Genomic DNA, 18,301 nt, shown 5'->3' with positions numbered 1-18,301 from the left:
CGGGCTCTAGACCACAGGCTCAGTAGTTGTGGCACACGGGCTTAGCTGTTCCGTGGCATGTGGGATCTTCCCGGATCACGGCTCGAACCCGTGTCCCCTGCATTGGCAGGCGGACTCTTAACCACTGCGCCACCAGGGAAGTCCCTTCTTGCTTGTTTTTGATAGAAAATCACGCTGTTTCCTTTTCATTCTTTTCAAAACTGAGTCCTCTCTAAGAAGTGGATCAGTCTTTTAGATTCCTCAAAATCCCTAACCCCAGGAAAGAAAATGTTTCCTCACTAAGAAAATTCATTGTAAACTATGAATTATAAAACTTGCAAAAAAATGATGATGTTTATTTTGTTATAAGAAAGAAAACAGTAATAGAAAAAGACGAAAACAGTAATAGAAAATGACAAAAACATATCTCACAGATTAACAAGAGCAAATCTGAGTTTCATAAAACTTTACATATTACAAAAGACAAGTACATAAAAGGACTTTTATTTTTATCAGCTAGATAGCTTAAAAAATGAAAGCAGTGTTTTAACTAGGCTTTTACACATAGATTTTGAAGTTAAAATTAAGCACTGCAATCAAACATCTAAGCATCAATAAAAACATCAATACTTTAGAAGTAGCGTACTAGTATTTAGCCTCTGACTCCCTCTGCTGGTGTATCGATGGATCTCTCTCTCTCTCTCTCTCTCTCTCTCTCTCTTCCCCCAGCCCCTCTCTCCCACTCCCTGACCCCCTGGTTCTTCCCCCCATCTCCCCCTACACACACTTGCCCATATATGACATATTAGTTCTGTTTATACTTCCACTATTTAAAAGAAAGAATTTCTTTACAACAGAAGTGTCCTATGTGTGAAAATGATAAGCCTTGGCTCTTTTCATATTTTTAACTTTTCATATAAAAGTATCTTATCTACCTTTGGAAGTTAAAAGGTGTAATTCTGTATTCCAAGGATAATTAACAACATACAAGTAAGGAATAAAAAATGCTATACACATACACACAAATGACAAGACTTTCCCTCAAAATAACATTAATTGTAAAAGGTAACACTGTGAAGATTTTAATGGATTACGCTATAAACGTTTTTATTTATAAAGACTCTATCCCAAGCCAAGTAGTTTTTCTTTTCAAACAAAAAGAAAAGAAACAAATCAAACATTATTAGACTATGATTCAAACTAAATAAAAGAAAATAAAAAGAAAATAAAACATTAAATTACTGATAAAAAACCAAACTAAATATTTAATCTAATTTTCAAAACAACAGCACATTATATTCTTAAGAGTCAGGCTATTCAAGAAAATTGTTCTATATAATAATTCTATACTTGTTTCGATTTAGCCTTAGATTTCTTTGTGCCTAATCAATAAGTACTTAGCAAATAAAAAGCTATTCCTAGTCTCAGAAAAGAAAGAAAGTTCCTCCTAACCAGAGAGCTGGCCAACACATCACAATTGCTGAGGTGACTGGTAATGGCAGGATGCACTGAGATTACTAAATAAAAACCTTTATACTTATACAATTTATGAACAGTTAACCATTCAGTTTCACAGAGCATATACTAGAAGGTTAGAGTCCTTAACACAGAAAAATAATAAGAACCAAACCCAAGAAAAGCCCAACAAAAATAGATGTGTAAGTCTTTTTTTGCTATTATAACTTATTTTCAAGCTTGTTGGAAAAATAACAGAGTTCTTAAAACTAACACAATGATTTTTAAAAGTATAAAAATATTTGGTCCTAGAAAAATTTTCAACTTTAATAACACAAAAGTCATTGAGTTTTTTTTAACAAATAAACAAAATATTCAGAGCAATTCTTACCACTTGGATAAGGAACTCTACTGGAAAACCACCTAACGTTTCTGTGTCAGAGCCAGAAATTTTACTTCTCCAAGGTGACTGTCCTAATAAGGGGTCATTATCCTGTGGGAATAAAAGGGAATTATTTAACCATTGACTTTTCAAAAGGAAGTATCTATTTTTTAACTAATTAATTAATTAATTTATTTTTGGCTGTGTTGGGTCTTCGTTGCTGCGTGCAGGCCTTCTCTAGTTGCGGCGAGCGGGGGTTGCTCTTCGTTGTGGTGTGCAGGCTTCTCATTGTGGTGGCTTCTCTTGCTGCGGAGCACAGGCCCTAGGTGCACGGGCTTCAGTAGTTGTGGCACGTGCGCTCAGTAGTTGTGGCTTGCCAGCTCTAGAGCGCAGGCTCAGTAGTTGTGATGCACGGGCTTAGGTGCTCCGTGGCGTGTGGGATCTTCCCGGACCAGGGAACGAACCTGCGTCCCCTGCATTGGCAGGTGGATTCTTAACCACTGTGCCACCAGGGAGGTCCCAGAGTATCCTTTTTAAAAAATTTATTTTATTGAAGTATAGTTGATTTACAATGTTGTGCTAATTTCTGCTGTACAGCAAAGTGATTCAGTTATGCATACATATACTTTTTTTTCATATTCTTTTCCATTACGGTTTATCACAGGATATTGAATATAGTTCTCTGTGCTATACAGTAGGAAGGAAGTATCTTATTCTTAAATAAAGAACAAATTCTATTATAATTACTACTCTATTAAAAATTCTACAAAAAGGAAAATATTTCCAGAGTTGAAGCAACTATTTTATTTACTTTATTAACTTTTTATTTAATATCTGATATCTCAAAATAATGTGGGCACCTCCTGCAGTTATTGTAATAGATGTGTATTTCATAAGAACATAGTTTACATTCATAATAATCATTTAAACTACTGGTGACATCTAAAAAATATTACTTACCGTAATTGGTGACTGGAGAGGAGGAGTATAATGTAACCGTGGTGGAGTCATAAAAAATCGAGAAGGTCGCTGTTTTTGTCCAAAGGCAGCAATAGGCATCGTCTCATGAGGCTCATTACTCTTTGGGAAAAGAAAATAGTCCCCAAAACTTGAAGAACTTTACCAATCATTTTAGCTTTATAACAGTTCTATTTTATCATAAAATATATTAACCTACAAAGATCAAAGGGCTAGAACTTAAGTCAGAGTATGGATACTACTCTGTTACTAAGAGGTTGAATTCATAAAACAGAAGAAAGTGATCTATTGAAAGAAAGGAAAGTGATCTATGGCCACCCTTGGTTGTCTCTGTGTTAAAGACTATCTGAATATTACCCACTGTAATTAAAGGCAATTCTTATCTGGCCAGGAAGAAATGTTTGGGTGATCTCATAAAGGAAATTACATTAATGAAACAGAAAAGTAATTTTTCTTTTTTGAAATGGGAGGTTTAAAGATTTCCTCCTTTAATGAAAAAACTAAACTGGTATACCTTGCTCTACATTTAGTCCAAATTTCCTTTCTCTCCTACTCCTCTCTAAAAGTACATTTGATAAGGAAACCCTTACAATAAGCAGAGAGTCACAGTTTTTTAAAAAGTATAGATCAGAAAAAAAAGATTCTTCTATTTTTGCACTAAGGAGATAAAGTAATTTTGATTTTTAATTGTAAGTTCACAACCCTTAAAAATCAAGTTTATAACAAAGAAATGGAAAAAGGGGAGGCTAAATGTGAACAATTTAATTTCCATAATGCTTAGAGGCAAACAGTTTTGTTATAAAAAGTTCATTACTCATTAAAAAAAACTATTAGAGTTATATTTATCCTTTATATTTTAACTTATTAGAAAGGTATATAATTTCCATGACATTGCTAAATCAAGCATGATCATGAAATAATGGTCCAGTAGTTTAATGGACTATATCAGAAGTTCAAACGATGTGGATTCCAGTCTCAATAGGGCAAGAATCCAGCTTGAAAGCCTTGAATAAATTACCTAACATACTTATGTCTCAATTTCATCATGCAAAAAGTGGGGGTAATTAACAACCACCCTGCATACTCTGAGGATAAAACAGGAACATATAAAAATATATGTTTTAGGGGCTTCCCTGGTGGCGCAGTGGTTGAGAGTCTGCCTGCCGATGCAGGGGACACGGGTTCGTGCCCCGGTCCGGGAGGATCCCACATGCTGCGGAGCGGCTGGGCCCGTGAGCCATGGCCGCTGAGCCTGCGTGTCTGGAGCCTGTGCTCCGCGGCGGGAGAGGCCACAACAGTGAGAGGCCCGTGTACCGCAAAAAAAAAAAAATATATATATATATATATATATTTTTTTTTTTTTGAAGTGCAAGATGTTAACATACTTTTAAAGTCATTTTGCAAGAGGACTATACCAACAGCTGAAATGAAAGTGTTGTGTAGCTTATTCCCTAAGATTAGTTAGTCAAGAGTGATCAGTTGTGTCACACTAAATTAGGTAGACAGATGCTAGCTTCTGGAAAATGTGGAAGACTTTAGTTCTGCTCCAGGAGTCTAGTAAGCAGGGCTGGAAACCCCTAAAGATCTCTTCCTCTGTGACGTGAAATTCTGATTCTATCATAAATACAACCCCTAAGAAAACTCTACAACACATATTTAATAGGCATAAAACACATGTATTATGAAACAATACTTACAAGAACTTCATAGTCAGGGATAGTATGAGTTCCAAGCCCTGCCCTATCAAAAGTTACTCTATAAGTAGCATTAAGAGTATCCACAGCATCTATCTGTCCAGTGAACAGACCATCATGAACACCACGTAATCGTGCTGAAAAAAGAAACAAAAAGGCATTATGATATTTAGGAAATACAAAAAACTGTTACATACAAAACTGCTCCAAGCATGTAATTCAAAGTGGAGAAAGTATAGTACTGTTGTCTATTAAAGTTTCAAAAAAAGCATGTACTTTATTTTAGGCTTAAAGGAACAACAAAAAAATTTTTTGAAACAGAAAACAAAACTATAAATGGTGATCCCTAATTTGACATATGAATGAAATCATATATCTACTAAACTAAGGGGAAAATACTTTAACATCATATCATTGCTTTAAACCTCGAATTGCCAAAAAAAAAAAAAAAGTCAACAAATTTGGTCATTATACTCATGAATGAAACACTAGTAGTTCAACTGGAAAAAAAAAAAGAAAAGAAAGACAAGGGTGCTATGCAGAAAAGATTTACTAGGTTTCAGACTGCTAACCTTAGAAAGGGTTGCCTATAATGTTGACTTCTGGGTACTTGAATTTTGGGAGTGTTCCCATTGTTCGCATACTAAGAAAGAGTGGTTTACTGTGCCTAGGCTGTGCAAACAATGTGGTTACCTGCTTTCCAATTCTTGTATGTGTTGGGCAGAAGGTGCCTACGTAACCGGCCCCCTGTAAAAACCTTGGGCATTGAGTTTCTAATGAGTTTCCCTGGTAGACAACATTTCACAAGTGCTGCTACAACTTGCTGCTGAAGGAATTATGCAAGTCTTGTGTGACACTACAGGGAAGGGACTCTTGGAAGCTTGCACCTGTTTTCCTCTGGACTTTGGCTCCATGTACTTTTCCCTTTGCTTATTTTGCTTTATATCCTTTTCTGAGATAAGCCATGGCCGTGAGTACAACTATTTGCCAAGTACTCTGAGTCTTTCTAGTGAATCACCAAACCAAACCTGGGGGTGGTCTTGGGGATCCCTCACACAGATGAATTCTTGTGTCACTATTTAAATCCAGTCTGAAGTAACATAAGGAAAATCCAAGCAAACATCCAGCATGAGTGAAAAATATAAGAGCAGTAGCATTTAAGGCATTAAACTAGGCAAAGTGACACATTTTATACACACAAAAATAGTATTTATTTTTTAATTTTTTTTGGCCATAGTGTGTGCCATGTGGGATCTTAGTTCCCCAACCAGGGATCAAACCTGTGCCCCTGCATTGGAAATGTGGAGTCTTAACCACTGGACCGCCAGGAAAGTCCCAATGATATCATTTAAATAAAATACAAATATTCAATGCAAAACTGTTTAAAAGGATCAACTGATAAAAACTCAATTGTAGAAGACTAAAATATCATTCTCTTATGTTTACCAGGGGGGAAGGGTGGAGGGAAGGGATAGTTAGGGAGTTTGGGATTGACATGTACACATGGCTATATTTAAAATGGATAAGCAACAAGGACCCACTGTATAGCACAGGAACTCTGCTCAATGTTATGTGGCAGCCTGGATGGGAGGGGAGTTTGAGGGAGAATGGATACATGTATATGTATGGCTGAGTTGCTTTGCTGTGCACCTGAAACTGTCACAACAATCGTTAATCAGCTATACTCCAATAAAAAATAAAAAGTTAAAAAAAATATCATTCTCGGGCTTCCCTGGTGGCGCAGTGGTTGGGAGTCCGCCTGCCGATGCAGGGTACGCGGGTTCGTGCCCCGGTCTGGGAGGATCCCACATGCTGCGGAGCGGCTGGGCCCGTGAACCATGGCCGCTGGGCCTGCGCGTCCGGAGCCTGTGCTCCGCAGCGGGAGAGGCCACAGCAGTGAGAGGCCCGCGTACAGCAAAAAAAAAAAAAAAAAAAAAAAAAATATCATTCTCAGTCTTTGACAGACCAATTAAAGGAAAAGTAAACAGGTATATAGAAGATACGAGTAATAAAGTTGAATAAACAAACGTAAATATAGAAAAGGACCTCCAGTTATGGCAGTGTGAAGAGGTTGGTGATTCTTCTCTGCAAAAGACTTGTATAAACCTGTACAAGATTGTCAAAGACAACCATTTCAGGGTACTAGAAATGGGCCAAATGCAGAAAACAATTAAGAAATGATTACTGTTGAAAAACTGCTAGAGCTTCAGTTAAGGACAAGTGAACTCAGTGGCCTTTCTGCAAGAGGCTATTCACACTCTACCACCACCAATAGCTTGGCTGGTAAAAAGAGTTTTTCTAGTGTATGGTTGGTCATGGAAACAGTGTTGTTTGTTGCCAGAGGGGCAGACAGGATGTGGACCAGTGGGTAAAAACCTGTGACTGTGCTAGTTAAGAGTGGCAAACTCGATCAGGAAAGAATAAGAAAACCCCACAACTCTGCAAGCCTAAGAGGTAGTCCTGTCTGAGGTGACTGGCAGAATAGCTAGGAATTTAACAGGGAGATCCTGGAAACTAGAGAGCCATAAAAAGACTGAAATAAACTCTCCATAAATTCTTGCCTAAGTGGAAAACTATGTGATTGGGTGGGAAAGACCTAAGAAAGTCTGGTAAAAAGTAAAAGCTAAGGATGATCTGAAAACGGACAGCAACTTTGTATGTGTTTCCCAAGTCCACACAGAGATCGGTCTGAGGCCTTTCTGGATTAAGATGTTTGAGTACAATCTCTGCCTAAGTCACTGGTTGGCCACTAAGTTATGCAGACACAGGAACATTCCCTAGGAAGCAAGCTTAAAAATAAATAAAGAGTAAAAAAAAACTGAGCAGAGACATCAGTGGTTGCATAGGAAGTTACTAAAGTAAAAACAATTCTCAAAAAAATTACAGAGTTGCTACAATATATTATCTAAAATATCTAGTTTTCAACCAAAAATTACTAGGTATGTAATGAAATAAAAAAGCATGATTCTTACTCAGGATAAAAGTACAGTAAGTAGAAACTGACACAGATGATACATTAGCAAAGTCTTCAAAAGTAGATTTTATAAATATGTTCAGAGAATTAAAGACAATGACTCAACAGGGAATTTCAAGAAACTATACAAAAGAACCAAATAGAAACTTTAGAGTTAAAGAGAAGATTTGAAGAAAAGAATCAGGGAATATTTTAGATAATATATTGTAGCAAGTCTGGATTCTGATCTATTAAAGAGAGATCAGGGCTTCCCTGGTGGCGCAGTGGTTGAGAGTCCGCCTGCCAATGCAGGGGACGCGGGTTCGTGCCCCGGTCCGGGAAGATCCCACATGCCGCGGAGCGGCTGGGTGGGCCCGTGAGCCCTGGCCGCTGAGCCTGTGCTCCACAACGGGAGAGGCCACAACAGTGAGAGACCCGCATACCGCAAAAAAAAAAAAAAAAAGAGAGAGAGATCAACAGAAATTATCCAATCCAAAGAACACAGAGAACAAAAGATTAAAGAAAAATGAAGGGAGCCTCAGAGAGCTGTAGGAAGATGTCAAGTGCACCAACATATTTGTAATGAGAGACCCAAAGGAAGGAGAGAGAGAAGGTGAAGAGGAAATTGGAAGAAATTATGGCTAAAAATCTCTCATATTTGATTTAAAAAATTAAGCTACTAACCCATGAAACTCAATAAACCCCAAATAGGATAAATATAAAGAGTATCAAACCTAGACACATCATAGTGAAATTTCCAAAATCCAAGGATAAAGAGAGAATATTCAAGAGAAAAGCTTCCAGAGAAAAATCACTCATCACATGTAGGAGAAGAGCAACACAATTAACAGGTACACCTCACCAGAAACAATGAAGGTCAGAAGGCAACAGAGTGACATATTCAGTGTGCTAACAAGAAAAAAACATCAAGCAAGAATTCTATATCCTGTGAAACTATTTTTCACAAATGCAGGAGAAATGGAAACATTCTCAGATAAAAACAGAGAGGATCTGTTGCTACTAGACACGTTAGGAAGAAATACTAAAACACATTCTTTGTGATAAAAGGAAATAATACCAGACAGTAACTAAAATCCACAGCAAGAAAAGAAAAACACCAGAAATGGCAAATATGTGGGTGCATATAAAAAACGGTGTGTACAAAATACACACACACACACACATTTTTTTCTATTCCCTTCATTTCATTTTTAAAAAGATTATTTAAAGCAATAATTATAATACTATATTCTCAGGTTTATCATAGATAGTAATGTAACACGTTTGATGACAGTAAAAAGGAAGTAGGAGAAAATGGAGCTATATTGGAGTAATTCTGCTATATTTTATCAGAATTAATTCAGTATTAATCTTAATTAGATTATGATATGTTAAAACTGCATATTGTACTTCCCAGAGCAACTAACACACACATACACACAAAACCCTCAAAAAATACATAAAAGTAACAGAGAAATTAAAATTGTATACTACATTTGTATACTAATATACAAATACTAACTATATAACTATAATAAGTAAAATTTGTATACTAATTGTATCCTAAACAGTATTTGTTTAACACAAAAGAATGCAGGAAAGGAGGTAAAGGAAAATAACGGATATGAGACATATTGTAAACAAATAGCACAACGACAGGCATAAATGCAAGCATATCAATTATTACATAAAATGTGAATAGACTAACCACTGATCAAAAAGCAGAGGGTGAAAGGGGTCAAAAGGTACAAACTTCTAGTTATAAAATAAGTAAGTCTATATAAAATACATAACCAATAAGGACCTACTGTACAGCATAGAGAACTACACTCAATATCTTGTAATAACCTATAATGGAGAAGTATATGTATATACACACACACACGCACACACACACACGTATACACATATAACTGAATCACTCTGCTGTACACCTGAAACTAACACATTGTAGATCAACTATATTTCAATAAAAAAATTTTTTTAATTGTAAATGTACAATAAACAAACAAAAAAAGTCATGGGGAGGTAATGTACAACATGGTGACTATAGTTAATAATACTAAATCCTGTATCTGAAAGTTGCTAAAAAAGTAGATCTTAAAAGTTGTAACATTTTTGGTAACTATGTGTGGTAATGGATATTAACTAGACTTACTGTGGTGATCATTTCACAATATATACAAATATTGAATCATTACGTTATACAGCTGAAACTAATACGATGTTAATGTCAATTATACCTCAATAAAAAATACAATTAGATAAAAATTTCTTAAATTTTTAAAAAGGCAGAGGTTTGCAGACTGACTTCAATAGAACAAGACTCATCTATAAGCTGTTTATATATTTCTACATGTGTCTGAGACACACTTTAGATTCATAGATTCAAATAGGTTGAAAGTAAAGGATGGAAAAAGATTTACCACAGTAACAACAGAGTACTGGAATGGCTGTATTAATGAAAATTTAAAATAAGGGATACTACTGGAAACAAAGAGGGACATTTCACAATGATAACAGGGTCAATGTATCAGGAAAATATGACAAATATAAATATATATGCACCTTAACAGAGCACCAAAATACCTGAAGCAAAATCTGATGAAATAGTAAAGAGTTCAACAATTATAGTTAGAGATTTTAATATTAATCTTTCAGTAATTGATACAACAATAAAACAGAAAATCAATAAGAATATGGAAGACATGTACAACACTATCAACCAATTTGACCTAACTAACATATACACAATGCTCAACCCAACAGCAAAATACAGTCTTCTGAAACATACATGGGGCATTCTCTAAGACAGACCAAATGTTAGGTCATAAAACAAGTCTCAACAACTTTAAAAGAAGTAAAATCATACAAAGTGCTTTCTCCAACTGCAACAAAATGAAATCAGAAAACAGTGAGTCTTCACCAAGCAGGCTTGGTTATGCAAAATAAACTGAGAGAATACTTATAATACGAAAAGTATAAGAACTCAAATATAATTTGGAGGGAGGAACATCTTATGTTCTGGCATATACTGTATACTTACATACATCAAACTTTAGAGGGAGATTTATAAAACTTTAGGGGAAACTCACTTTCTACACTTCTGTGTTTTTTTCTTCTTCTTTTTTTGAGAATGCATTGCCTTTATAAATCAAGAAAAGAAGATATTTCCATATTTTTATATGGATGTCATTTATGTCCCTCTACCACAGATCAATATTTGAAGTCAGGCTCCCCTATTATTACAGGAGTATCTATCTGTTCAAGTGATGGCTACATTCTATCCAGTTTTACTTAACTGGCTCAAAGACTTTTAAAAATACTTAAATTTTTGTCTCTAAGGCAGCCCTCTCCTTAACAGCCATTTCCAGATTACTGGTGCTGACAATGCAAAGCTAAAAAAACAAAAGCAGCAACCTAAGTTAGTATACATGGTCACTAAGGGATGAAAAGCAGGTTCTCGGTCAGAATGCCAAGTTCAGGAAAGTAAGAAAAAAATGCTGCTGTGGTTATCAGCATTATCCTAAGGCTCTGAGAATATTTTATAATAAGAAAAAAATTCAAAAACATCCTTTAGGTGGGGTAAATCCTATTAATCCATAAATCCTATTAGCTGATTATCTCGGGACAATGTCCATTTACACCTGTTATCCTACTTCAGTTATTAACAGCACCTCCTATTCTACTTTCAGAAGATGCTTACTTGGGTGATAAATTATATGGTCACTCTACTTCTTTGACCGTTTATAAGGTCAAATACGCAATGCAAAAAAAGACAATTTTTCAAGCACAACAGAAAGTTTGCTGGGAATCTGGTGAACATACCTAATGGCATCCAAAAATCCAAGTTTAGAAAGTACTTTCATTATAAACAAACATCAAGGGACAACTTTAAATATTATTGGTCAGAGCCTCAGCTTTGGGCCAGGATTCAGAATTTGGGTTAACCAGCAGCTGTCAAATCTTAACTCTACATTTACTTCTATAAATCACATCTTCCATATCTTCCAAATCACATCTTCCATATTGTCCTTGATGACTTCCTTTCCCATAACCCTTTGACTTAGATAAACTACTTAGATAAACTACATTACTTTTAAGACAGTTCTGAATTTTACAATTTCTTAACAAACCAATGATTTTAAAATCTCTTTTTATACCCTGACTTCTCTGACTACACAGAGTTCTAGAACTATTCACAGCAATGGACACCTGATGAACAACTTCCTGTACAATGTGGTTAAAGTATCATGTCCAGACGTTTCCCCAAGACTTTTCCACTATTCAAATTTTCCATCATTTTGGTGTTTGTCAAAACACTTGCGTTCTTAACTCTGTAACTAAGAATCACTTGTCGTCACTTTTTACCTGTCTTCTTTGTGCCTACTGCAAAATCTTAAATATAGTTACTTAAAAAATTCCTTTGTTGTTGTTATTGAGGAAAAGTCTACTACTCCTTCTTTACTAAAAAATTTCTTCCCAGAAAGGAATGTGGAATTTTGTTTGTTTATATACTTTTCTTTTCTAGGTAAAATTTACATACAGTAAAATGAAAATGTAAGTGTATAATCCTGTAAGTTTTGACAAATGAAATCATCCATCTTTAAAGTCACGGAATATTCTTATTATCCCAGAAAGTTCCCCCTTCCTAGGCAATCCTTTCTTCAGGAGCAACCTCTTTTCTGATGATATTTTTCTACCATAAATTAATTTTGCCTATTCTACAACTTCATATAAACGGAACCATACAATATGCATTCATTAGTTTTCAGCTTCTTTTGCTCATCATACTATCTGAAGTTAATCTATATGTCAGTAGTTAGCTCCTTTTTATTGTCAATTTATATCCCAATATAAGAAAATATCATGTTATGTTTATCCATTCGCCTGTTGTTGGGTTGATTCCAGGTTCTGACTATAAAATTAAAACAAAGATGCCATAAACATTCTTGTATATATCCTTCTGTGAACAGCAATTTTCATTTCTCTTACTTAAATATCTTGGAGCAGAACTGCTGGATCACAGGACAGACATAAGTTTAATTTTATTAAAAACCATCATACTTTACTCCATGCTTTACTCCATTACTTTCATTATGATTTTAATTTGCACTTCCTTGATGACTACTGATGTTGAGTGCTTTTTCATGTGCTTATTGGTCATTCATACATCTTCCTCTGGGAAGTCTCTACTCAAGTGTTTTGTCTATTTTTTGAATTGGATTACTTATGTTTTTATTACTAAATAATGGAGTTCTTTATGTTTTCTAGATATAGTCCCTTTTCAGATATGTGATTTGGAAATATTTTTTTCCCAGTATATGGCTTGCCTATTTATTTTCTTAATGTTGGCTTTTAGTGGGCAGAAGTTTTAAATTTAAGTTAAACCTAAAAATCACCTTTATTTTTCTTTTTTGATAATTTTTTGTCAGATCCAAGAAATCTCTGCCTACTTACAGATCACAAGATATTTTCCTGTGTTTACTTATAGAAGCTTTATAGTTTTGGCTTTTATGTTTAGCCCTTTGGTCCATCTTAGATTAAGTTTCTTGTATAGCATGAGGAAAGGTCAAGGTTCATATTATTTCCAAATATATAACTAGTTGATCAATCATTATTTATTAAAATGCCCTTCCTTTCCATTGAAATGCTTTGGTACCTTCAGAAAGTCAACTGGACATATGTGTGGATCTATTTCTGGATTAAACTATCCTTCCCATTTTCACAGACATTAGAATAAGCACGACAATTTCAAAAAAAAAAAAGGAAAAGAAAAGAAAAAGAGAAAGAAAAAGAAAAGGGCTGCTGTGATTTAGACTGTTTACCTCTAAGATCAGTCTTGGCAGAGCTGACATTTTTAACAATACTGAGTTTTCCAATCCATGACATGTTTTATCTCTCTAATTATTTAGGTTTTTTATGCTATTGTCAATAGTGTCATTTTTTAAAATGTCATTTTCCAGTTGTTGCCTTATTATACAGAAATACAACTAATTTTCATATTGATTTTATATCCAAACCTTGCAAAAAAATTCATCTCATTAATTCTAGTCCTTGATTTGTGGATTCCTTAGGATTTTCATATGGGTAATCATGTCATCTGTGAAAAGAGACAGTTTTATTTCTTCCAAACTTTATGATTTCTATTTTTTTCTTGTATTATTTCACTGTATCTAGCAGAATACTGTATACAGATCCTAAGTGTATCCTTGCATTGTTCCCCATCTTAGTGGCAAAGCATTCAAAATTTCACCATTAAGTATGTAGTTGCACATAGATTTTTTCATACATTAACTTTGTCAGGTTGAGGAAGTTCCCTTTTATTTCTAGTTTTTGAGAGTTTTATCATGAGTGGGCATTAATACTGTCAAATGACTTTTTGTTATCTATTGATAGGACCATGTGGTTTTTCCACTTTATGCTACTAAATATGGGGAATTACATTAGTTGATTTTTAAAAACAGACTTCCTTTTTAGGAGCAGTTTTAAACACAAAGCAAAATTTAGAGGAAAGTACAGAGTTCTCATACATGCCCTATCTTTACTCTCCCTAAGAGCTTCCCCTACTATCAACCCATATAGCTCCTGCCTGACACACCCAACAGGCTCTCCCACTATCAACATCCCACACCAGAGTGGTACATTTTGTTAGCTGATGAACCTACACTGAAACATTATTATCACCCAAAGTTTATAGTTTACATTAGGGTTCACTCTTGGCGTTGCACATTCTACAAGTTTTGACAAACGTATAAGGGCATGTACCTGCCCATCATTACAATATCACTCAGAGCAGTCTCACTGCCCTAAAAAACCTCTGTGCTCCACTTATTAATCCCTCTTCCCACTAGCCCCTGGTAATAACTCATCTTTCAACTGTCTCCATAGTTTTACCTTTTCTAAAATATCATACAGTTGGAATCATTCAGTATGTAACCTTTTCAGATTGGCTTCATTTGCCTAGTAATATGCACTTCAGGTTCCTCCATCTCTTTTCATGGAATTTTGTTATTATTATTATTTTTAGGCCATGCCACACAGCTTGTGGGATCTTAGCTACCCAACCAGGGATCGAACCCAGGCCCCCAGCAGTGGAAGCGCAGAGTACTAACTACTTGACCACCAGGGAATTCCCTCTCATTTCATTTTAGCTTCAAATAATATTCCATGTCTGGATGTATCAGTTTATTCATCTAATGAAGGACATAGTGGTTCCTTCCAACTTTTGGCAATTATGAATAAAGCTGCTATAAACATCCATGTGCAGGTTTTTGTGAAGAAGTAAGTTTTGAACTCATTTGGGTAAACACCAAGGAGTGTGACTGACGGACTGTGTGGTAAGAATATGTTTAATTTTGTAAAAAATTGCCAAACTGTTTTCCAAAGTGGCCATACCATCTTGCATTCCCACCAGTAATATATAAGTTCCTGTGCTCCACATTCTCGTGTGGTGTTGTCAAGTTCTTGATTTTGGCTATTCTAATAGGTGTATAATGGTATTTCATTGTTTTAATTTGCATTTCCCTGATGACATATGATGTGGCATATCTTTTCATGTGCCTATTTGCCATTTGTATATCTTTTCTTTTTTTAAAAACTGAGGTGACATTAATTTATAAGATCATATAAGTTTCAGGTGTACATTATATTTTGACTTCTATATATATTACAGCATGCTCATCACCAAAAGTTTAGTTTCCATCCGTCACCATACAACAGACGCCCTTTACTCATTTTGCCCTTCTCCCAACTCCTTCCGCTCTGGTAACCATACTACTCTGTTCTCTGTATTTATGTTTGTTTTCATTTTGTTTATTAATAGTCTACATACGAGTGAAATCATACGATATTTGTCTTTCTTTTTTCGTCTTTTCTTTTTCTATTTGTCTTTCTATTTCACTTTGCATAATACCCTCAAGATCCATCCATATTCTCACAAATGGCAAGATTTCATTTTTTCATGGCTGAGTAGTATTCCACTGTATATTTTATATACACACACACACACATACCACATCTTTATCCATTTATCCAACAATGGGCACTTAGGTTGTTTCCATATCTTGGCTATTATAAATAATGCTGTGATGAACATAGGGGTGTATGTAACTTTTTGATTTGGTGTTTTTGTATTCTTTGAATAAATACTCAAAAGTTAAATAGCTGGATCATATGATAGTTCTTTTTTGTGTGTGTGTTATAGTTCTATTCTTAATTTTTTCAGGAATCTCTGTACTTTTTGCCATAGTGGCTGCACCAATTTATATTCCCACCAACAGTATGAGAGTATATCTTCTTTGGTGAGGTACCTGGTCAGATCATTTCTCCATTTTTTAATCAGGTTGTTAGCTTTCCTATTTATTAAGTTTTAAGAGTCCTTTGCATGTTCCGGATAACAGTCCTTTATCAGATATGTCCTTTGCATATATTTTGCCCCAGTCTGTGGCTTCTCTTCTCATTCTCTTGACATTGATTATTTTTTCAATTATTTTGTTGTAGTAAAATACACTAAAAAGTTATCATCTTAACCATTCTTAAGTGTAGAGTTCAGTGGTATTAAATATTAATAACATTGTTCAATCATCACTCATATCTATAACCCTTTTCATCTTGTAAAACTGAAACTCTACACCCATTACAGTAACTCCCCATTCATCCCTCCCCCGCAGCCCCTGACAACCACCATTCTACTTTCTGTCTCTACGACTGTTTCTATTGTAAGCAGCTCATATAAGTGGAATCACAGGGTACTTGTTTTGTTCTGACATTTCACTTATCAATGCCCTCAAGATTCATCCATGTTGTTGCAAGTGGTAGGATTTTCTCCTTTTTTATGGCCAAATAATATTCCATTGTATATACAGTTGACCCTTAAACAGCACAAGTTTGAACTTCAGGGGTCCACTTACACACAGAGTTTTTTCAGTTGTAAATACTACTGTACTGCATGATCCATGGTTGGTTGAACCTGCAGATATGTAACTGCAGATATGGAGGGCTGAATGTTTGTGAATTTTAGACTGCACGGGAGACCAGCACCCCTACTCCCCGCATTGTTCAAGGGGCAACTGTATACACGATATTTTCTTTCTCCATTCATCTGTCAGTGGACACTTAGGCTGTTTCCATGCCTTAGTTATTGTAAATAATGCTGCAACGAACATGGGGGTGCATGTATCTTATGGAGATAGTGAGTTTGTTTCCTTTGGATAAACACCCAGAAGTGGAATTGCTGGATCACGTGGTATTTTTATTTTTAATTTTTTGAGGACCTTCCTTACTGTTTTACATAGTGGCTGCATTGATTTACATTTCCACTACCAATCCACAGGGTTCTCTTTTCTCCACATGCTTTCCAACACTTGTTATTTCTTGCCTTTTTGATACTAGCCATTCTAACAGGTGTGAGGTGCCATCTCACTGTGGCATTTCCCTGATGATTAGTGATGTTGAGCATCTTTTCATGTACCTGTTCGCCATCTATGTGTCATGTTTGGAAAAATGTCTATTCAGCTCCTCTGCCCATTTTCTAATCAGGTCCTCTTTTTGTTGTTGAGTTGTATGAGTTCCTTACATATTTTGAATATTAACTCTTATCAGATATATGATTTGCAAATCTTTTCTCCCATTCCGTAGGTTGCCTTTTTATTTTGTTGATTGTTTCTTTGGCTGTGTAGAAGCTTTTTATAGTTTGATGTAGTCCTACTTGCTGATTGTTGCTTCTATTCCTTTGCTTTTGGTGTCATCTCCAAAAAAAAAAAAAAAAAATCATTGCTAAGACCAATGTCAAGGAGCTTTTCCTCTGTGTTTTCTTCTAGTAATTTAATAGTTTCAGGTCTTACATTTAAGACTTTATTCCACTTTGAGTTAATTTTTGTGAGAGGTGTAAGACAGGAGGCCAGTTTTATTCTTCTGCATGTGAATATCTAGTTTTCCTGAGACCATTTATCGAAGAGTCTGTCTTTTCCCCATTGAGTATTCTTGGTTGCCTTGTCAAATATCAGTTGACCATATATTCATGGGGTTTTTTTTGGGGGGGGGGGGTTCAATTCTGTTCCATTTGTTTATATGTCTATTTTATGCCAGTCTCATACTATTTTGATTACTATAGTTTTGTAATATAGCTTGAAATCAAGACATTTGAGTGTTCTAACTTTGTTCCTCTTTCTCAAGATTGCCTTGGTTAGTCAGGTCTTTTGTGGTACCACATAAATTTTAGGACTGACTGTTCTGTATCTGTAAACAATGCCACTGGAATTTTCATAGGGATTGCACTGAATCTATAAATGGCTTTAGGAAGTATGAACTGTTTAAAACAATATTAAGTTTTCCAATCCATGAACATGGGATATCTTTCCTTTTATTTTTGCCTTCTTCAATTTCTTTCATCAATGTCTTGTAATTTTCAGTGTATAGATGTTTTACATCCTTGGTTAAAATTATTCCTAAGTATTCCATTGCTTTTGGAGCCATCGTGGATGAGACTGTTTCCTTATTTTCTTTTTCAGATATTTTGTCTTTAGTGTATAGAAACACAACCAATTATTGTACGTTGGTTTCATATCCTGGCTTTACTGAATTCATTTACCAGTTCTTATAGTTTTTTGTAGAGTCTTTAGGGTCTTCTCTATATAAGATCATGTCATCTGCAAACAGAGATAATTTTACTTCTTCCTTTTGGATTTGACACCTTCTTTTTCCTTGCCTGACTGCTCTGGTTTGGACTTCCAGCACTATATTGTCACACTTGTCTTGTTCTTGATCTTTAGAGAAAAAGCTTTCACTCTTTCCTTGTTGAGTATGATGTTAGCTATGGGCTTGTTCTTTAGCTTCTTAAGGTAAAAACAGAAATTTATA

At 35.2% G+C, this 18,301-nt stretch overlaps 1 protein-coding gene across 1 annotated transcript in view; it reads right to left on the bottom strand.

Moving 5' to 3' along the window:
- LIN9 (lin-9 DREAM MuvB core complex component) overlaps window positions 1-18,301 on the bottom strand; it is a 110,662-nt gene that overhangs the window by 39,532 nt on the left and 52,829 nt on the right. Inside the window, exons 8-10 of the mRNA XM_060010871.1 lie at window positions 4,492-4,625; window positions 2,777-2,896; window positions 1,826-1,927 (exon numbers count right to left, since the gene is read on the bottom strand). Coding sequence (XP_059866854.1) covers window positions 1,826-1,927; window positions 2,777-2,896; window positions 4,492-4,625 — 356 coding nt within the window. The remainder of the gene's footprint in view (window positions 1-1,825; window positions 1,928-2,776; window positions 2,897-4,491; window positions 4,626-18,301) is intronic.

The sequence above is a fragment of the Delphinus delphis genome, chromosome 1, assembly GCF_949987515.2.
Source record: "Delphinus delphis chromosome 1, mDelDel1.2, whole genome shotgun sequence".
NCBI lineage: Eukaryota > Metazoa > Chordata > Mammalia > Artiodactyla > Delphinidae > Delphinus > Delphinus delphis.
Note: the sequence above shows the minus strand (reverse complement) of the source record. Positions and strands in the feature narration are given on the sequence as shown.